At 37.8% G+C, this 22,894-nt stretch overlaps 1 protein-coding gene across 1 annotated transcript; it reads right to left on the bottom strand.

Annotated features, from left to right (window-relative positions):
* Positions 1 to 3,318: 3,318 nt before the first annotated feature.
* On the bottom strand, positions 3,319 to 16,570 carry LOC104072351 (probable phospholipid-transporting ATPase VD; the record flags this gene model as incomplete). The annotated part of the gene is made up of 8 exons (XM_009579077.1): positions 16,302 to 16,570; positions 15,325 to 15,519; positions 9,126 to 9,315; positions 6,771 to 6,856; positions 5,571 to 5,677; positions 4,699 to 4,830; positions 3,718 to 3,845; positions 3,319 to 3,571 (listed from the first exon to the last, which is right to left on the bottom strand). Coding segments are annotated over exons 1-8 (1,360 nt in total), but the record flags the coding sequence as incomplete, so codon positions are not given.
* Positions 16,571 to 22,894: the final 6,324 nt, after the last annotated feature.

Genomic DNA, 22,894 nt, shown 5'->3' with positions numbered 1-22,894 from the left:
AGAATTCTATCATTTCATGGTCACTAAACGGGACCAGATCACCTCCTGATACGTTTTCTAGCCTAATTATTTTATGATGGATCAGGATTGTATGCCAGTGGTTTGACAAGTACAGCTTCTAGCAGGAACTCATTGAAACTGTGTTTCTTATAATTTCTGTATTGGACACCACGTCACACACACATACACATTTTCCGAGTATTTAACTGAAAAGCAGGTTTCAATAATAAAACCTGGTATTGACATGTCTAACACCTTTGCACCAAAGATATAAAAGCAGTTCTGTGCCCCACAAATCTAACTAGGAAGGTCAAGGTTAGTGGTGTAAAGAACCTCTGTAGCAAATGGAAACATGCCTATGCTATCATGTGCTTATTAAGAACACAACCAAGTGTTTGCACTGGAGTTCTGGGACAGTGTTTGACCACATGCAAGAGGTTGCAATCTCAATCCAGACAGCACTGGATCACTGTGCACTATTCAGCTTTCAAGTTTTTACCTGTCACTGTGAAATACCATGCAATAAGCATACACTAGCAGTTCAATGTCTGCATCCACTGACAGCATAGAAAAAACTGTTCTGAAAACTGTGCATTGCCTATTTATTTCATCAAAGTGTGAATACAAACAATGGCATCCTAGGAAAAAAACAGTATTAACATACAGACATCTCCTGCCACACCACTAATTCCCTATTTTTTTCTTATTTAAAACGGCAGCTACTGAACAGGAAAGAAGTGAAAAGTGGGATATTATTCTGTTTTATGTGAACAGGAAACCTATCCACAGTTCAGAGTCCCCAGCTCTGGTGCTCAAAATGAGATGGAAATAGGTTTATAATGTCACTTGTGAGTCCTTTTCCTCCTAGCCAAAGCACAGGAGCTTAGCTATGTTCAGGAAATACGCTACTGGATTTGCTAGCCTGTTAAGTTCTCCTTATTTCCTGTTGTCTTCTCTTTCTGGAACATAAATGAAAGCCTCCTGTCCCTCATCTTGCCATTCTGATGAGTCCAAGGAAAGCAGGGAGACCAGAGCTTACACCTTCCTTGGCAGGCCATCTCGCTGATGTCAACATGAATTTAATAAAATGGTTCTTTTTAAAAAAAGGTAAGTGGGAATGTAACAAACTGGGGCTCTCCACAACTACCAAATAATATCCCACATGTGGTATTGACACCTTTTACCAGAAAGCAGCAATAGTGACTTAGTGCATGTTTGTAGAGGCAGGTTTGGACAACACACGCTCATTCCACTATGCCTCCAGGCTGTTGAGAAGCCTGCATGCTCTGGCTGAACTAACATATGTGGCACCTCTTGTAACACCACACTGCTCTGCTGCCATGGTCCGAGAGGCACACATTACTTTATGCAGAACGCTGCATGGGGCCACCTATACGAAGGATTATACTGAATCACAGTCATTGCTGTTGTGTGCTTCCCTCATGCGAATCCCTTTACCCTGGGCAATACAGATGTAAATACAGAAATATATGTACATACTAAGTGGCTTGTATGCAAAAGACTGTACTGTCTTGCACTGCAACTCTTACTATATGTAGCAGGAGCCTTGCAAACAGAGCTCTACATAACTGAACAAATGTAAAACAGGACTGAAATAGAGGACCGCCAACATTTTTTGAACTGATTTTCAGGGCCCACATAATTTCTAGATTTGTTAGGAAGAAGCACATGCTTAGCCTCCAGGTACAAGACAGGGCAGGAAATAATTATAAACATAATAACACACTAATCTTTTTGAAAGATGTCTCTAAGTGAACTACTAGCAGGAGTAAGTGGTAGACATACTTTTCCTGGCACAATGAGACCTGGGTCAGCCACAGCTACACCATTCACACTACTCTTTGGTTTATCTCTTCTGAAATACTTTCCCTTCCTTTAGAAAATGCTCTGAAAATATATTCTGCTTTTTATTTATGTTGTTCATTCACCAAGTTCGAAACTTAAAAATATTTCTTCTCACTTTGCTGTTGTCATCCTTCCCAGTACAATTATGCAAAGCCAAAGAAGCACCTGGACACCTGCACCATAAAATTTTCAAAATATGTGCAGAAATTACTGTAAAACCCGTTTGTAACCATCTGCTCCTGTGACACAACAAAAGAATGGCTGAACTGACTCATTGCTGTGGCCAGTAGGGTGTGCCTTTTGCTCACAGTTGTGAGCAGTTCCATCTGGCAGCAAAACCACCAAAACCACAAAGGGGGGTTTAATACACAGCTGTGCTTCACTTGTCCACCTGTCAGCACCTCACCTTTGATCTCATATGGAATACTTGCATTGTTTACCAGCAAAATAGCAAATGTCTGCAGCCACTAATAGTGGCTATATACAGTTTCTAATAGTGGCTATATATAGTTACTATATAGCAAAATAGCACTGCAGTAACATCTGCAGTAACGGCAATAAAAACCTGTGGTTTTATCTAATTAATAAAATAGCTAATTGAATCAAAGACTTCATGTCACTCTGCCCAATTTTCTCTTGTGTCTGGAGTTGTATCTTCTCCTGGCTCCCAGAAGGCTTCAGGTAGGCTCTCGAGAAATGTATATTGAAAGATGCTACACTATTAGACAATGAGGCAGCAACTATCCAATACCAACCACTTGTTGACTTTTTGGCTAACAATAAACAGGTGTGTAAGATATAAATAAGAACACAACAGTCATTATTTTTGATGGAGGTACTCATCTTTGCAGCCTTAACACACACGTACACACATCTGCTTGACTTGTACCTTAACATTACTGTTAAAGCTCTGACTTCAGCATACATTTTATTTGGGTTACTCTATCCTCAAGGGCCACGGTATGTCAAATCAGAGCCTTAAGATATACTGCATAAAGGTGGTACACTACTATGGCAGTCAACAGGATGTTTGAACCCTAAAATCCTAGGAAAGCACTGGCACTCTAGTTGGAAAAAAAAAGAGAGGAAAGACTAGATGGGCAATTTTCCAACATTCTGGGTTCTGAATATTGCAAGGAGAGAAGCAAAACACAGTAGACATGACTTCTTCTGGAGTGAGTAAAGAATATTTTGTTTGTGGTATCAAATATGTTGGAACTTAACTAGCTGAAAAGCAGCACCTTGCATACAGCCTTCAAGTCTCTTAACACACTATATATGAAGGGATCCAAATAATGGGGAAAGATGCATGACTATTAGTCTGAATTCATACCTTCCATGAGTGTGTATTGCCACACAAATCTCATGAAATCCTCTGGACCTCTATCAAAACTTTCAGCTTCTCTGAGAAGAGAAAAATGACCCATTGTGAACACAGGTTTAGTGTCTTACCATTTTCTTCATGGCAATACTCTTGTCCTGCAATGCTGCATCTCCGAAAAACCATCTTATTTTCAGTAAGGGTTCCAGTCTTGTCAGAGAAGATATACTGAATCTGGCCAAGGTCTTCAGCAATATTCAGTGCTCTACACTGAATTGTTGAGTCTGTTTTCTCATGGTAAAAATCAGTGTCATTCTGTATTAAATAAATTTGTCCCAATTTGACAATTTCAATTGAAACATAGAGGGAAATTGGGATCAAGACCTAGCAAAATAAAACACGGGGATTAAATAAAATCAAACTCTTTGGCCAGTTACAAACATGAAGTAGCTCTACTGAAGCCGAAGAGTTACTTCAAGGATACTAATCAGATCAGAATATGACCCATATTCAAAGCAGACCAAAGTTACCTGTAATAAAATGATCATCGTCCAGAACATATTGAAACCTGCTAATGTTGGAGGAATTGATTTCCCATCTGGCTCAGGGATGTTAAATAAAGGTATTTCCGAATACCTAGTTAACCAAATTCCATGGCCTTGAAAACAAGAACAAGATAAAGTGAGTCAGTTGTATGTAAACTATGACAGTTCAGGGTCATGGTGTTAGCTGTTACACTCTGCAGTTCTTTCTAAGCTTTTAAGCTACCATTTTATGTCTTGAGTTTTTCCTCAACGGGAACCCCATTAAAATTAATTAAATATCAGTGCACACATGAATAAATACCTTATATGCATTTCTATCAACAGCACATCTATACAGCACATCCCAGAACTAAAGGAATACTAACTATACTTGATAAACACTTCCCCCCACCCCCGCCCCGCCCCTGAAAAACCTCTGGCAATTAATTGTATTATCCTTGCTTGTCCAGGTTTTAGTTAACCTGTGAAGACCATGTCATCATTATTAAGTGTAGTCTGAAGAAGTTTTTTTAAATATGTTTTAAACACCTTTTTCATTTGTCATAAAGGTTAGTCTGTTTAGATTTACTCAAGTTCACTATTTAATCAATCCTTACACTATCAAGTCCTTACAACTCTAATCACACTAGGCCTCTCCCCACAATGCTGTACATGCATCTCATGTTACCTGAAAAATCCTAGAGAAAGTAGTTTTTCAGAGCAATTAGTGAGAGAAAAGAAAAATGAACCAGAGAAACAGGTTCCAGACCTAAGAACTCGCACCAGGAACATACTTCTTGACCACACTCCAGATTAAACATGACAACATGACCTAAAACTTGGCAGCATCCCCAGCTGCTAGGGAATTACACATGGATAAAAGCAGTTTCCAAGATGGGCTGTTAAAATGAATCAGCCCCAAAATAAAACACTAAGCATTGTAGGCTGAGAAAGGAAAATAGCAGGAGTCTGCTGATTCTCACTTACCTATTGCACCAGTTAAACACATCAAAATTAGAAGCAGAACACACCAAAGAATATCAGTATTCACTTTTCTTTCCAGTTTACTGCGCTTGTAATGAGGGCCACTGTTATTCAGCATGGCTTTTGTTTCATGACCTGTAACCACAACACAGGTTGAAATTCTCTAATAAGCAGGAATCAGAACCACAAGTGTTTTATATTTCTAAAGCTCTGGGAAACGGGACATTTCTGTTAACTAATATTTGAACAGAGATTACAAATATGAGCAAACTAACTGCTCCTGCAATATATGAATTCTGTCCTAAAGCAAACCGAACAAGCTAAACCAAAATCTGTCATGTACACATTAACTTTTACACTGTCAATAATATTCCTTCCTATAGAAACAATCTTATTCTTGACGTTTTCTATATTATTTCTAGTATTTTCTACAAAATCCTGCACCTGCATCACAACTATGTGGCTGGATACATCATATTGATTAGTTTAAAAACCTCTACCCTTTGATACAGAACACCGAAGAACAGCACTAGCTTCTGTTTTGGACCAGAAAAAAATCCTAAGCAAGCCACGCGTCTCCATGCCCATTTCAAAACCCGGGTTTACCATTGCAACTAGCAGTTGAGCACAAGGACCTGTTCACATGGAACAGAGCTGGCCTCCCATGAATAATCAAACATATCAGTCCTTTACATTGTTAAAATAGAAACAAACTTAATCCAGACATGCATTCTTAACATTTCTAGCTACAGCTGCCTTCTGCTGGATTCAAGCTTTTACTCTCCTAATTCCCCTTTGTACGATATTGTTTCTTAGGGTACACAACTCTATCTTGTTTGCAAGGCAATCTCTGAAAGCCAGGGTGGTTCACTAACCTGCATATACCACTATGCCTACAACAGCTTCTGTGTTTCTTATTGTGCATCCTCGGAGCAGTAAGTTTTCCTTGCTGAGGCCCACTCGATCCTTGTTTGAATGCTCACTGAAAAAAAGCACATTACTTCAGCTGTAGGACTCCAGCAATTACCAGTCAGGCTTTGCAAAACCATTAGGGAGCAAATTTCCCAAAGAAGCTGCTAGTCACTGACTGCCATTCTGATATTTCCGATCGGACTTTTCAAAAGAATGGGGTAACATGCACGCAGATCACCTTTGAAAATCCAGGCATGTAAGCACTATATTAAAATTTTCTTATGTTTACAAGCCTAGTATTTACCAGCTGGCATATGAGAAGTAGGCAACACTGCTGAAAAGAGCTCAAGACAAACACTGAAAGTCTGAAAGCCTATGACTTCTGCTTGGATTGCCAACATCAGAAAAAATTCAAACAAAATATAAAATCCCATTTTAAATATACTGTGAGCATTGTTACTCCTGTGGCATACCTTCAGTGCATGTAGGCTCCCTGTTTGTCAAGGTGTTTCCTCAGACACTAAGATTTATATATTGGGTTTTTTTTTCATATTCCTAATGCATCAGTGCCCACAGGGAAGAATATAGACATTATAACTCTCAAAACCTGAAAATCAGTCACCTCATGAAACAGTATTTTGTTTTCCTACTGTCTATCATAAACCCATAAGAAGAAAAGACAGATAGGCACGCTGGTCAAAAGGAGTTTGATCAAGTCACTGAGGGTTACACAAAACAAATCAGAGTAGGAGAGGAAGCCAGTCCTTCCCACTTCCAATTCTGAGCAACGCAGCTTGTCCAATCAGGCCATGGTCCAGACCAAATACTGTAGATATCACTGTTATTAAGAGCACATTTGAAACAGCTATTTCAAATATGGAGTACTCAATTGCAAAACAGCCTGAACTCAGATGTTGAAAATATTCAATACAAAATAAAAAGCACTAGCGGGCTTTCTCAGTTCACAATCTGCTGCTCAGAAAGCCCTTCTGGAGCTCTATCTGCTGAGATAAATGTATGTGGTACTCAGAAATGTAGTGGTGCAAACTGACTTCTATACATATTGTCATTATTTTTTAAAGGAAACATTACAACCTCTCTGAAAATTAGTAAGAGCACCAAAGCACATGACAATAATTTAAAGAGCCACCAAGCCTACTTACACAAAGCCTCGGAAGCAACTGAGGTCATTGTTAGGACTTTCACACTCTATTCTACTGGAAAATTTTTCTGGATCAATTTCAGAGACCTAAAGCCATAGGAAAAAAAAACCAGAGAACTCAGACAAAATGTGATGGAACTTAAAAACATCATAAATTCATAAGTTCAGATATTACTGTCTAACAATTTAGCTTCGAAAATGTAAGTTGCCGGTGGTGTTGATGATCTGCTACCCGGTGTCAATCAGACTTGCACAGCATGGAAGGACTTCCATGGTAAATACCAAACCCTGGCAAGTATCAGTTGAATTACTGGTATTTTGAGAACACTGGAGAGGAGAAAATAGGTGGAAGAGTGAGGAAGAAGAAGAAAAAAAATGCAATAAGAACATCTGAAAAGAGAGATTTCCCACACGTTTTTTTCATGACAGAAGCACTGTCTTTTCTGCAAGCAGAATTTCTTCCAAGCAGCCGTTGTTTCTGATACCATGACCAGGATGCTATCTGTGCTAACGCAAAGAAAGCAGGTAGAACTTTTTAATGATGTTTGAGCCTTACCAGTACCAAAAAAAAAGGGCTGTTATGAAAGACTAGAAGTACATGTTGTGAATAAAGATCAGGTGAGCTCTTCAGTGAAGAGAAAAGCCAAGCAAAACAAATATCCTTTATTAATAAAGAATGAAACCTGACAAGAAGTAAGACAAAAACCAAAAGGCCTTATCTTTGGAATTAACCTGCAATTGCACTTGCAATTTAATTTCAGTTAATGGCGTATGAATATGCCTCTAGTATAACAGAGGTTAGCCTCTGGTATAATAGAGCCAATCGCAAGCCTTCCACTAACTCTTTGGAAAGTCATTTGTTCTGTTCTTTAGAAAAAAAGAATGACCAATTTAAGGTTTGGAACTCCAAGGATAAATCTGTAATTCACAGGTGTAATTGAATACATCTTCTACATAATTACAGGTCTCTGAAACGGCTGCACTCTCACAATTGGGTGACTTCTCACTGTCAGAATAGTAACTATAAGGTTAAAACACAATCCTGTAAGTAGAATTTGAAACTCAGAAGACATAGTATTATTAACACGTACTTTGCTGGCTTGATTAAAAAAGTTTTTTTTGCTACGTTTTGCTGTATTGATTTGTCAGGTATTAACCTGAAGTCAATATGAACACAGCCTTAGACAGACAGATACCTTCAGTCTCTTTGTAAATTTAATTAACTATGAAAGACCTCTCTCTCCACTGACCCTTCTCATGTTTATTTGTACAGCAAGTACAAAATTTCTGTAAAATGTTAAGACAGTATAATTGATTCACACTTTTCAGGCATTTCATATTGTACAATGATTACACAAAAAAGAGCACAAAGAGAATAAGAACTACCCCCAAAAGGAAGTAAAATAGCCAAAACAGTCGATTCTTTTCTTCTACAGCCTGGAAACTGTCTCCAGATACGTATTCTGGTGAAAGCATCTTATTTTTGATGGGCAACTAAACTATTTGACTTTGACAAACAATTTGTAATAGCAGTGAAGGTGTTGCTTCTTGCAATATGCCTTGAAATAGCAACCACAGAAACTCGGGGTGTAAGCTATAGTGGGCATAGAAGTTATGTCTACACTCTGCCGGTATGAAACAGAGGTGACAAAAACTATGTCCAAAAGCAGCTATCTTTGATATGGGCACTCAAATCTTCCTGGACTGTAAGTTTATGTTCTATATTTCTTCTACATTTCTTCATTATATAAATGTATATGTTGTTATGGACAGCACCGACACTCCCTGCTGTCGTGTTCAGCATGGTGTTTCAGCAGCAGAACTCAGTACCAGGTGTGCTAAAGATTGCAGAAATGCCAGGATTCTTTGTTCTTTTGGTATCATCTTCCTTGTGCCAGCCTCCAGCATTTTGTCTGCTAGGTATAACAGTAAGTATTGTATGACGGTAAAAACACATTTGCAATATGAAAAAACAGTGAAAGAGAGAAGATAATATCTGCTTCTCTCTCCAGGTCTTTATAGAGCACAGAACTCCCTTCTAAAAAATTCCAATTTCTCACCCATGACATGATATGCGCTATAAATGACTTCTTGACATTTACCTGAATAGTTATTTTTACTGGCTTGCATTACTTGAAATAAATCTCTTTCTCTGGGTTAAGTGAACACACAAAGATTTGCTCCAAAGTAACTCAAGCAACAAATTAGAACTATGTTACCTAGTTATTTTCTTTTCAGATGGGGATTGCTGAGCTATCAAGAATTGGGAATCTAGAGGGCTGAGTTGTTCGGTTTTTTTTAGTTGACCATCCATCCTGTCAACTTTCTTACACCACTAGAAATACACAATTATCACCTGCTCTGAATATCCTCTCACCACCTGCCTCTGCTTTAGATTGGTTTCTCCATCAAGGCCTGCCGTTTCAATGTAACAGATCCCATCCAGGTCACTAGAATATAACAGCATGATTTCATTACGTGAAAGCCGGATGAAGTCCCCAACATTGACATTTTTCCAGCATTCATCTATGTATTTCTTCTCCTTCCTGAAATACATATAAAACCATTAATTTTTTACACATGCATAAACTGAAAGCTCAGAGAAACATACTGTAACTAGAAAATGATTCTAATAGTTAATTTATGCTTCCAAGTCATTAAAAAACTCTGATGAGATACTCTGTTAGCTCAAGGTGAATATAATCACAAAGAATCAGCTCTGGGGTCCAAGCCCTGTTTTTCTAGGAATTACATTCCAGGCACCCTCCCAGAATTATTTTAGGTCTATTTAAAATTCAGCCCACTTGCTTCCTGTATTTTCATTATTCCAAGAAAGCAAGCAGTGTTTTCAGGATTCCTGTTTGGGTCACTACTTTTTCTTGCAATTATGCAACCAAGAACAGCAAATCTTTTTCCCTTTTGATAGGGCCTTTCAGAAATGTCTGCCTCCCAAGATGATGAACATCTACCAGTAAGCGAAGAATATTCAGCAACCACTTCACTGATGCTCTGAATATAAATAATTGTATTTACAGGCTTTTATAATATCTTTTCCATTAATTTTGAACATAAGGTACCAAGACTCTACAATACTCAAGGAAGTCAATAAAAGCTCAGGCCCATCAGCATTGAGTTGAAATTCTTTATTAATATGAAATATCCAGGCATGACATACGTAAGTTTGAACTGGTTTCAACTTTCCTTTTATAGCTGCTGTTCTGTCCTCAGCCAAGATGAAGAATCTGCCTTTTATGTCATGACAGCAGTTTATTGCAAACACAGTCAGGTTTAGCATGGTGAATAGGATGCAAAGTAATAAGCAACAAGGAGTGCTTGATGAGCTAGCCAGAGGCACACAGTGGTAGGCTACTGCAATATGGGTGATGAAACACACCTACAGTTGCTGTTACAAATACTGCACAGGTCTGGATGCACTACGTTTTTGTACAAACTATTACTGCCCTCTGACTGCCTGGCCTTTCTGCCTTGCACAGACTAACCCTAGAGCTATGTTTGAAGAGAGGAGCATGTACTCTCCAGAGTCTTCGTTTCTCAGTCATCCAGACTGGGGTATAATCTGGGCTGTGCTAGGGGTATCTTCCACGTTGTGCTTCCTTCCCTGGATCTCATTCTAAGCTGGCCAAGAAGCACACTTGCACCAGGGAGTTGGGAAATGCACCCAGCTTCTACAGTGCAGACATAAGCTAACAAGCTTTGCAACATGGCCATTATGTGTAGACTGGCACTTATCTACCAGCTTTAATCAAAGTGCTAACTATGTAAAATGCTTCTGATAAATACTGAAATAGAAACAGACACTTCTAATGACAAAGAAAATATCAGAAAAATATTCCATGTATCAAGCTTTGCACCCATACCTTTCAGACCTGCATTATCTGACAGCACCCTTTTGAAAATGCTTGTCTACAAACAAGGCACAAAGCCCACTCAATTCATCAGTGTACTGATGACAATTTCTCCAGTGAAGACAAGATGGAGGTGGTTATATCACTTTCAAAGTGCAAACAAAGCGAAAACAGGAAGCCACAAAAGCTGACATAAAATTAAAGCAATATAAGGCACATCTGTTTTCTCCTTAAGATGCTCGTCACTGGTCTTCTACACAGATGGAAAACTGGCACAATGGAAAGCATGTAAAACTTAATTAAAGCTACAGCCATGTCTATCACAAGATGGATGGATTCAAAAAACACTGCAAGAATTAACTTTTCATACCAGTACATTTCCTTGACAATAAATAAATAAATAAATAAATAAGAGTTGAAGGAAAAATTTCTGAAGTAAATTAACAAAAAACAGTGTAATAATAGAGGTAAACAGGAAAAGGTAAGGAAGATTTGCTGAAACTGGATACGACTCTCAGTTACTGACAGTATGACTTAAGTTTTGATACCTGCAGAGGTGCTGACAAAGTAAATCTATTCAGGAGACTGAGCAAGCTGAAAACTAGTGATCTTTTTTTTTTTTGTTTAGAACTACCCCTCAGGTATTGAAAACTACGACTTTTTGTGTAGGCCAATTTACCCCGATAGGAAGGCCAAGTGAGTCCAATTAGGGTACAACACCAGCTGGAGCAGAATGCCCTGGTCACTCGAAAACAGCACCCTTTTACCTCACCCTCCGAACAGGACGGAAAGGATTTGAGAACCCAGGAGGGCAGTGGGAGAAAATTACTTCCACGGCCAGCTTGCATCTAGAAGAGTTAGAGAAAGGATGGAAATGGAAAGGTAAGCAAGACAAAATAAGCTCATAAACAAAGCAAGCAATAGCATCACTAATGTATTAAGATAAAAATACCAGGGGAAAAGTTGTAAATTTCTGCCACTGACTTCTACAGGATTTTTTCAAAGTGAATTGGAATTTGCAAAACCACAGAAATATTTGGAAATTAAAAATTTTGTGACAAAGCAACCCTTTGATTTATCCTTGAAGTAATTATTTACTAGCGATTCCAAAAAAGGAGAAAAACGCTGATAGTCTCACATCCCTGTATTTTTTCTAATTACCATGTATTTCACCAAGAACTACAAAAAACTATTTTTCTGTGCTGCCAGTGTTGAGATTAGCCCTCAGAAGATGGCAAATATTTCTCTTTTAAATCACCACCTATTTAATAAATGTGGGACGACGCTTCTTTTTACTTGATGCACTTGGGTAAGTCCCACTTTCTTTTTGCCAGGCTGGAGTCTGGGAGAGGAAAGGAAAGCTAAAGGTAAGGAAGACTCTTGTAGAAAGGATTATTCTTTCCAGATCTCAATTCCATAAAGAAAAACTGGATATGAAATTATATCTGGATTTCAAATATATACAATCATTTGCATAAACATGCATTTGTAAATAACAGTAATTATAACACATCTGCATGCAAGGCTTGGAAGGAAACAGAAATACATTTGAGAGAGATGAAAAACATATGAGCCAGCAAAGTTATCCGTCCTGCTGCTGATGCAGCAGATGGATCATGCACATATTCTTTACCCAGTTCAGCACAAAGTCAGACAAAAAGTTTAACCATCGCTAGTAGTAGGTCAGTGGGGGAATAAACGGATTTTTCCATCATAATCACCTCACACAGTTCTACTGAAACGACATGAACTGTATGATTTTAACAGATGCTCAAAGACAAATGCCTTATACTATGTGATTCAAGGCTATTTAAATAAGATCCTACCACTTTAAAATGGTAACTTGCTCAAAAGGCACAAGGACTTGATAACTAAGTATTTAGCATCATAGCAACAATTACAAACTAAAGTGCACATTAGTACATTTTATTGTTTATTGGTATTTTTTATTACTCCACAAGGGAAAAATGAGACAGAAAAAAACCACCCCAACATTTTAAGCAACGTTATCACATTTTCAAGACAGAAATAAGCTTTCCTGGAAAAATCAGCTTCAGGCTCTGTGTATTTAAGGCCAAATATAGTAATTCTGATCTATCAAATGAATAAATTCCAGAACTCCAAGAAGAAGTAGCAGGTTGAAAATTCTGAAACTATGGATGTCAGACATTTGCTATAAGCAAAAGCAAATGGGGGGGTGGGGGCAGAAATCAGATTTGTCAAAAAAGCACAGAAACTAGCATCTAGTTGCTCAGATACATTTATCAAGGCACTGAGACTAGCACATTTTGTCCCGGGTAACAGAGCACAGAGAAACTAGTTTCTATTACCAACACTTAACTTTGTATAAAAGCAAGCCTCGCAAGAGTTCAAGAAGCAAGGAACACTGGTCTTCCTGAAAATGCTTCACGCAAATTATCTTCAAATACAAACAGGTGGCCTATCAGCTTTCAAGCATGACAACTATTGCTTAGTTATGTTGAGATAGCAAGAAGAGCCATTATAGTGGGCACTTGTCTCAGTAGCCATGTAGGTATCAGTATCTAATGTGTAAGTAAAATTATACAGACAGCATGTACAATATATACAACTTCTCCAGAACAACAAATGCACAGTAAGAAAATAATTGGAAATTGTATTCAACATTAGCTAGTTCTTCATCATGTTTACAATTGATATGACTATTCTTGATTAAATGCATGCACTGGAAGAGTGATTACAATTTCTAAGGGATTCTTGTTAAACAAGTTAAGAAATTCTGAACCCTAATGTGAGATTAATGGAAGTTTAAGATAAATCAGCTCACATATAGTGAACTATCATTTTTGTACCAATAAGATTTAATTCTCCTGAACCATGTCTCCAAGCTTATTTTTAAAATCAGGTTATACTATATAAAATAATTAATGATAAAGAAACTAAGGAGATAAAAAAGTTACAAAACCTAAATACTTATAGGCACAAGAAGGAATTTTTACAGATGACTAATATGGCCACATTTATTACACATTTTTGGTGATGAGGAAGGAATCAAGCCAGAAAAGATCAGAAATTAATTCCGCTTCATTGACATTGGTATGAGATTGCAAGTAACACAGAGTTTTCAGGAATATTGATATTGAATGCTTCAGCTTTCTGGCAAGGAATTCTTTCAGGGTACATAACAATTTATAGCAGAAATAATCCAGCTTCACCCTTAAGCCTTCTCTGCAGACATGAAAAAGAAAGAAAATGTTTATCTACCCTAATAGCCCAATTACTTACTTATTTCAAGCTCAAATTCTTAAGGGTTGAATAGAATGTTTCTGGGAAAGCTGCTACATATATTCATGTTTGCAGAACAAAAAGCTGTTTGTTTTTCCTTTGATGATATAAAATGATAGTCCAGACTTTTTCTATGGTTATGAGCTAGCTCTTGAAATACCAATAGAGTATGGCAAATGCCAGAAAGCTGGACATTCCATCTTTTGAGTAGTATCACAATATATTTAATGGTTATGTAGTACCAGATTGCAAACCTGCTGCATGGGCTGATTAAGGTTGTGTCTGCAGTACAGAGTTTAGGGTTTGGCATAACCAGCTAGCACATTAAGATTTTAGAAAAGTTTATTTTCAGTGTATTGCCTTCACTAGGAAAAGGTGTGTCTTTAACAAATTCAGTAACGTCCGAGCAGTTACATACAGTAGTTGCTGTAGCGCCAAACCATATTTAAAACTCCCTCTTTTCATTGAAGTATCTAACTGCCAATCAATCCTCTCCTACAAGTGCTATTTGTGATGGCTACTACAACATATGGAAAGTGACGTTTTTCAAAATATTTGCTTCCCTGCATGACCACAGAGCATGCAAGAAAGAAAAAGGGTCCACCATACTTCCTTTATCTTTGTATTTTACAGGCTTTGAATGAGTCTTAGAATATCCTTTTATCACAGGTATAAAAGAAAAACAATGATGTGGGGAGCACTGACATGCACTAAAAGAAGTTTTTTGCCAGTTAATTTAGAATATGATCAGTTTGCGTTCCTGTCTTTTTATTATCCATGCGTAACAACCGCCTGTCAGCAAACCTCTCACCACTAGCATGCTCCACTCCTGACCTGACCTACAGTCTGTTATACTGCAGTCCTGCACTGTGGAACAGAGGCTAACATTTGTACCAAACTATGTGATGCACTTAAATAGAAAATGATCTAATTCTGGTCAGGGAAATGTTACTACATTATGAGTACATCCCGATACCATTAATAAGCTTTATCAATATAGTGATAAATTAGCAACCCTTGAATTTCCATGATGCTTACAGTGATTTTAGAGGAATTAAAAACACACCTTTCAAAACAAATGCTATGTACAACAATTACCTTGGTTAATACAGTACAAACTCATGCATAAGCACTCTTGCCTCAACCAAAGAATAAATTTTTTTAGCAAATTTTACACTAATTTGATATCCATTTAGCAAAACTGGTGATCAAGACTCAACCAGACTAGTCCCTGAGCAACCTGATCTAATTAGACTTGCTCTGAGCAGGGGGTTGGACTAGATGACCTCCAGAGACCCCTTCCAACTTAAATTATTTTATGATTCTGTAAGTATCCAGAAAGTAAACCGAAAGATTTATCAACAACTTTTTCACACACTCATAATCAAATAATAACAATAAACCAGAAAGACTGTTGTCTCTTACCTGCTATACACTTTGGTTAGTAAATTGTTTATCTGTTTATCCATTTTATACTTTGAGTAATCTTCCAGACCGTCTTTCACTGCAATGATTGTCAGAACCGCTATTAGAGGTAGCATTGTAATTTCTTTTTGGAAGGCTTCCACCAGAGGAACCCAATTTAGGACAACTAGAAATAGGAAATACAAATTGGCAACTCTGAAACAAAGAGAAAACATAGGAGTTAGCTGTGCTAGCAGACAGTCATCCTTATTCCACCACTTCATGCTATATAGACACTTAAGTTAGCAGTATTTTATCTTTTCTTCCTCCCAGCTGCAATTTAACAACTCAGTATCCAGAACTCTCTTTTCACTCACCAGTCAATAGATAACTTAGCTGCACAGTTGCTTAATATACATGATCAGAAGATGCAGAAACCAAGAATTTTCCTGTATTTTCAAACCTGTCCTCCAGGCGTATGTCTTCTAGTGAAGCTTTGGTGAACTTGCACTCTCTCAAATTTCCAGGTCTTTTAAACTTAATTTTATCATCTCCTGGGGGAGATGACATGTTTTTAAAAGGGAGCCATCCTACAACCTGTTTGCATAACTTTACAAATCAGCAGTCCTCCAAGCAGAAGGAGGATGGAAAAAATTGGCAACAGAGAAAGACATGAGGGAAGGGGAGAAACACATTTGCAGGAAATGAGTTGAAAATCCTACCGTAGATTGCTGTGTGGCGGTGCTCCAAGAGTAAGGAATATTTCAATAACCCAAATAACAGAATGAGTGGAAATTACATAAACTATGGAGAAAAGGATTAGCCCAACACTGATGACACTCAAGAGACTTTGGCCAAATAACACAGACCTTTTCAGAAGTGATAGGCAGGTCAGGAGGAAGAATAATTTTTGAATACCCGTCTATATAGTAATACACACATTTAAATAAAAGGATTCCATTTCAGAAGCATTACCACAATCAAAAGGAGTTCATTACCTGTGAAATTGTTCAAATAAATTCCGTGGTAAAAAATTCAATAAAGTATACTTAGTAGTCCGTATTTTGTTGTTCATGTACAGTTTAGATACTTTTTCATATTCTTCCTTAAAATGTCCCAAACAGGGTATCACTATCCTATGTTTGCCAATAGTTTTTGATGATTGATAGCACTTGTTACTTGAATTGCTGCTGCTGCTACCTTCTCCGCCCTCTGTAGATATCAGTCGCTGCCAACGGTATCGGGCCCAGCGGATGGGATCTGCCATTGCACCTGAAACACTTTATAATCCAAGAAGTGTCCTCTATCTAGAAACATGTTAAAATACAGCAAGTTAAGTAATAATTCTGTAAAGGCTTTTCAACTAAAAAGTCACAGTTACAGTTCTGAACAAGCCTAGGAAAAAAGTCATTTCCATATTTTGATTTTAAAAAAAATGAGACAGTTAATAGGTTATGTGAGGTCAGGAATCTCTGCTTCAGGGTTGAATTTATCTGAATTTCATCCACCCTTTCAGGATCCTAGAGTTTGTTTACTCTGTTTAAAATGCACAATATTTTTGTAACAGCACCTCATGTAAGCAGCGCGCCCACCAGTTTCTCATGCTGTAGTATGGTGAAAAAGCAGACAAGCTGCTAATTCTGCAGAGAACAGCATGTTGAAAGGAATCCTTATCTCAGACACTGTAGTCCTTGCCAATGGTTAACAACCTTTATTAAACTCGGGAGTCAACAATATAGCAACAGGCATCTGAGTACAGCCTTAGACCCGAAGGAAGGAATTGCCAGTGAAAGGCACTAAGTGGCTATCATGAACAAAAAATCTCTTCCTATTGAATTAGAAACAGGTTTGAGAATTTTTACCAGGTGATAGAGGACGAAAAAAATTCATGTCAATGCTTCTCCTTTATTCACCTTAGCTAAGCTCTAGCAATCTACCCAGGAATTTGTTTTCCTAAAGAAAGCTGAAGTTCACAGGTATAGGTGATACTCACTTTATCAAACCACCCGATGCAGTCAGAAAAGGACTTTTACACACACAAACCATACTTTAATAGAAGCTCAAAACTTCTGTTTTTTACAATGAATTTTTTTACAATTTACAATGAGTTTTTACAATTAATAGTTGCTATATTTTTTGTACTACTTCTTCCATAGAATGGCTCATCTTATATATGTTTAAAACTATAACTTGCATGAGCTCCAAATCATCAGTACAGCTACTTCTCACTGCAGATGACTTTCCTTCCATCTGGTATCTTACATTATAGCCAAATTTTTGACTAAATCCTCTTCCTAAATTCCCACACAAAAGCTGCCTCTAAAACTTGCTGGGTCTTTCTAAATTAAATCTTTTTACTCAGACTACCCTATGCAGTCATCAAACTAATTCTGATTTTGGCTTCAACTCAGACTTCTATTCATGTGGTATCTCTTTTTCTGCCATTGAAAAATGTCACTCTGTGCCGCTCAGATTTCTCCAAAATTTTGCTGTAAAAAGTAATTTTCCAAACTATCAATTTGACACTATCAAATATTCTCTTACATATCTTCCTTGATTTTTCCTTTCTTCTATTAGAGTTGCAGAAATCTTGAAACATGGGCACAGTGTCCTCAGCCAGTCCTCTAGCAATGAGGTAGTATTAATATCTACATATTAATATCTACATCAACTCATTTTGTTATTAAAAAGAGGAAGATTCTGCAAACTTCCTAAAAGCCTGGTCCACTGCGTTACTAACCTTTGGCTAGAAAGCTTTCCCCTAATGTCTAACTGGTCTCTTCCTCTCATCAAATTAAGATGGTACATTTTTGTCCCATCATCATTAGATGTGGATAGTTATTGACTGTTACAATCTTAACGTCTTGGAAGACTGTTACCACATACATGAAACTCACGTTTCTCTTTAGAAACCCTGATCTGCATGTGAAGGGAGAAGAGAACAAGACAAAAACAAACCTCTATAAAGCATCCCCTCCCAGCATCACCCCGGCAGTTCCCACGTGAACTACTGTTCTCCCAAGGCCCTTCTATAGTGCTCCCCCAGGCAATGTAAGGGACCAGCCTGAGAAAAAGAAACTTTCCGTTTTTCTCAGTGCTAAACCTCATGGTCCCAGTAACTATAAGACTACCAAAGGCAAGCAACTGCTGCACAGGAAGACAACTATGTCTGGGACTTCTCAGAGAAACGAGAAGGAGATTGTGAAGATTTTCCAAAAAATATGGCATCTTCTTATTTTCACAGAATGTCTCATCTTCATGTCCTTGCTCCCTCTAATCCCCAGAGGGACTGCCCTCTGCATAGAGGCTACTATCCCATTTTAGTCAGGGTTAGTCTTTCCGCCAGAGATGGAAACTCCAACATCTAGAAGCAGCTCCTTCACAGCAATGAACTACTTTTAAGGTATGGCTACCATATAGCCAGACATGTGAATATTGATCTGTACAGATGTGAAAGAGATGCTTCAATTCATGTGCACCAAGTCTGCGAACGAATCTAAAGCTTGGAAGCAAGCCAGGTGTTCAAAAATATTTTGGGACTGCAGAACCTGCTGCTAGTGGAGTCCATACTTTGCTGTACAGAGCTCTTCAATACACATAGGGCTCTTAAAAACCAAATGAACATCAACCCATCTACACGAGTCAGGACCAAAACAAAGAACAAAGTATTGAAAATTAGAGTTTAAAAAGCTGACTGGCTGAAAAAAATGGTACTTTCTCCTTTTGCAATCACAAATACTGGCAGTTCAGTTCTTTAAAAAAAACTTCTAGGTTTTGGAAGGCGCCCTTAAGGCTTGGCCATTTTGAGGAAACAACACTCCTCTTCAACTGTCTCTGCTGTGACAAATCAGTAATTTCACAAACAGGTCTTATACAATGAGGGGCCTTTTTAAAGAAAAGTTTGCTTTAATTCGCTGGATTATCAGGGAGAGTTTTAACATGACTTATTCTTTGTCCTGTTAAGTTTATCAGCCTCTTTCAAGCTTCTATCTTTAGCGTGAATCATACAGGGTGTGTCAATTAACCATACTTTTGCTGGAAATTATAATTCTTTGCCCAAGAGCAGTAATCTGACATCTCTCTACATGCAGTTACAACGTACAATATCTTTGCAGAAAACTTAAGGAAGCAAATACCACAAAATTTTTCAAGATGCCGTATGAACCAGGTAGTTGAGAGCAGGTTAGATTTGTAGAGAAAATCATGTTTGTTTTCTAAGACCAAACAAACATCTGATATTGGTGACTTCTGTGATCAAAAGCAGCAGCAAAAGTAAAGAAACTCTTTCTCAAAGTAAACTCCAGGGCTAATGGGAATGCAAAGGCTTTAAACGGCTGATCCTGTTCACTCAGTGAAAATGATATAGACAAAATAACCTATACAGCTAAACCACCTTTAAAAGCTTAAGAATTACATTATCATTAACATGCAAACAGAGATGGGAAGACAGAGTTGAGAATTGGGAAAAACAAAAGAGAAAACCTGACAAATTTCAAAACCTCCTAAATTCTAACTCTTTTTTGTTTTCATAATTTATTACCTTTTGTAGCATTTGATACCTGGTGACCACTGTTAAAAAAAAAAGGGGAGGGGAGTACTGGACATTTTAATGTGACAGCATGTTAAGACAGAATTCCTCACCATTGGATCTACAGCCGAAGGCTTAAACTGCATACGCAGTGTTGCTGAAGAGCAGTCACCCCTCACTGCACACACATCCCGGACTCCTGACACAGCTCCAAAACCTCTGCCCCACCCTTCCTCATCCTCCTTCAGAGAAGCAGAGCTTAAAAAGGAACAGGAAACCTCAGATTCAGTTGTGTGCACTGCATATTTCTGCCAGTATCCTCATCATTTTATTGTAACAACGTTTAAGAAAACTCTGAAGAAGATTGTATGGACAAGAAATAACTAACACTAAATACCTAAACAGTGTACCACACTGGAAACACTGTATGAGAGGCAACAAGTAAACTCCTATGGTCAAAAAGGTGAATCAGATAATTAACTAGCATCTTGGGAAATAAAGTATCTGGATCTCATACTCTGCCACAATGCCCTCTGACTCCCCTGGGATTTGACTGAGCTACTATTTGCAATTTTTTTTTTTTTTTTCCATTTGCATTTCCATTTTAAAATAGGATTTATGAGGTTTCAAACTTCAGAAATCTCTTTTGCATTTTTTTTCTCTTTTTAATGTTTTCCTTCTTCTTACTCATTAAATTTGGATCATAAAGGAATGAGCACTTTCTCTTTGGTTAGCTAGGAGTTCAAAAGGAGATTCATCAACTTCATGTTAGATATTGTAAAGGATGAAGTTGACGAAGTTCAAATAAGTGCTGTTTTAAACAATTTTTCTAAGAAATCCCTTCTCTTAAAACATTATTTGACCTTCTCGTCATGTCATTTTTCATAGTAAATTCTTGAGTTCTCCAACTTAAGGTGAATTTGAAGCAGTAATACAAAACGGCAGATGTTTCTGTAAACACTGGCAAAAGAAACACAAGATGCGTTACTTTTAGACAGATGTGAGAGATAGAACTTAACTCTGAAGCAGTATTTTTAAAGATTTATTTTAAAAAATAAGTTTATGTTTAAAAAACCTAAGAATAATGTTCACGTATTTGAAAACAGGAAGCCTAAATGATCATATTCTAAGTTTGAGGACAGTGTCACATAAGCTAGACTCTGTTCTCATTTTCACGCTGTACACTCTAGCAAACACTACTTGATCTTGCTAAATAGCAACAGCTGACATCCAGAGCTAATCCAGATATGTCTTACATGCAAAAAGCCAAGTTTTTGTAGCAAGTTCACTAATGTCACATGATCATGATGAAATGTGGAAGGGAACTATGTGACACTGGACATATCACTTGCTTTCTCTCTACCTCAGTTGCCTCATGTACTCTGACTCTTTCCTCTTCTTATAAAACACTTTGAGATATTCTAATGGAAAACTGGAAGGACTAGACACAATTAACATGCAATAGCTGGCTGTCAAATCTTTGTAAAAGCAAGGCACAGCAGTGTCATTTTTACCACAGGGCAGATAAGCACCAGACACTATCCATGTTTGACCATCCTATATCATAATAAAAAAGCCTTTAATAACACTCTGCTACTGGTAATGCTGTGAAAACCCTTATTTTTAAATGCTCCATAGCCTGAAAGAAGGGCCTTTCATCATAAAGCCCAGTATAACCATTTTCTTGTATGTACATTTCATGTCCAAAAGTTGCTTTCTTTTCCCACCACTTGCCTTTCATTGTCTCTTGTAAATTCTGTCAGCTTCCAGTTCTGTGAAGTATCTGCTTGCAAGCCTTTGCTCCTAGCTTTCCTGCAGGGACATGGAGTGAGACTGGAAAATCCTTAGTTCCAGTTATATTATTGGGTAGCCTTTGGCAAATCACTTGGCATTCACTGACCTCTCCCATCCCAAATTCTTTCTACAGATTCTCTGCGACACAGATGTGTAGATAATTTAGCCAATGTTTATACTGCTCTGAAACTGCACCTTACTATTATGTTGTGGTTGTTTGTCCGCATGTCATGTGAAGTGCCCTAACATTTACCCCGGCTTCTCTTGACCACTTCCTCCCTTCTGACGACAACCCTCTCTTTTGCTGTGATCTCCAAACAGTTAGTCCTCATTCTTCTTTCAGAAAATTCTTTACTAAATACACTTGGTAAATGACATATTTCACAGGAATGTTCCTCAGACCTCTGGCACATGCATGTGTATGGTGCTCATTTCTACCCTGTTCCTGTTTAGGCACAGTCTTTGGACATAATGTGCAGGATGCCTTCTGTGTCCTCTGGGTCTGTTTCCAGCAGGAAGTAATCAATCGATTCTTGGCAAACATCCGTGCAATCAATAAAACTGCATTATCTTATCTGAAAAATGTCTACAGCACCTAAAACGGAAGCAATTCAGACAATGCATCGCTCTAGCAACACCAATTTTCTTAGGTCCCTACCTGAATATTTCAGGGTGTTCTGTAGGTCTGAGGTTCTGTGGTGACCAGGGAAGATAAAAAATATTATCCCTGATGGAGGTCATGCTACGCAAAGCTATGGAAGAGTGGATCATCCCTGATCCACAGAAAGTCCCATTTAAACCTCTTAGCAAGTGTTACTGCACAGGCTCACTAGCACTTACGACTGGAGTACACTGTCAGAACTATACAGGTTAAATATTAAAAATGCCTCCTCATCATCTTTGACAACTCAGAAGCTATTAGACAACGGAGAAGCTTAAGGGAGCCATGGCCTAAAGTTTAATTTACACTCTGAAAAACAAATACTTCTCTTCTACTAAGGTTTGCTACTTTCTCTGTAAATGCAATTTCACAAGTTTGTAACATGTCTTTGCAAGCCAATATGAAATCTGCAGAGACACCCTAATATGCTAAATAGATCTGGATAAGAGACTTATGCTGCCGATGTATGGGACAAACAGCCAAAAACCTGCAGGAATCAAAACTTCAATTCTAAGAAAAATACGTGGTTATTTGCAACCACATATTCTGAGTTATATTCATAAACAGGATGCTAAGAACTCTTGGATTAAGAGTGGAAGGCAGATGTT

The sequence above is a fragment of the Fulmarus glacialis genome, unplaced genomic scaffold, assembly GCF_000690835.1.
Source record: "Fulmarus glacialis isolate BGI_N327 unplaced genomic scaffold, ASM69083v1 scaffold47545, whole genome shotgun sequence".
NCBI lineage: Eukaryota > Metazoa > Chordata > Aves > Procellariiformes > Procellariidae > Fulmarus > Fulmarus glacialis.
Note: the sequence above shows the minus strand (reverse complement) of the source record. Positions and strands in the feature narration are given on the sequence as shown.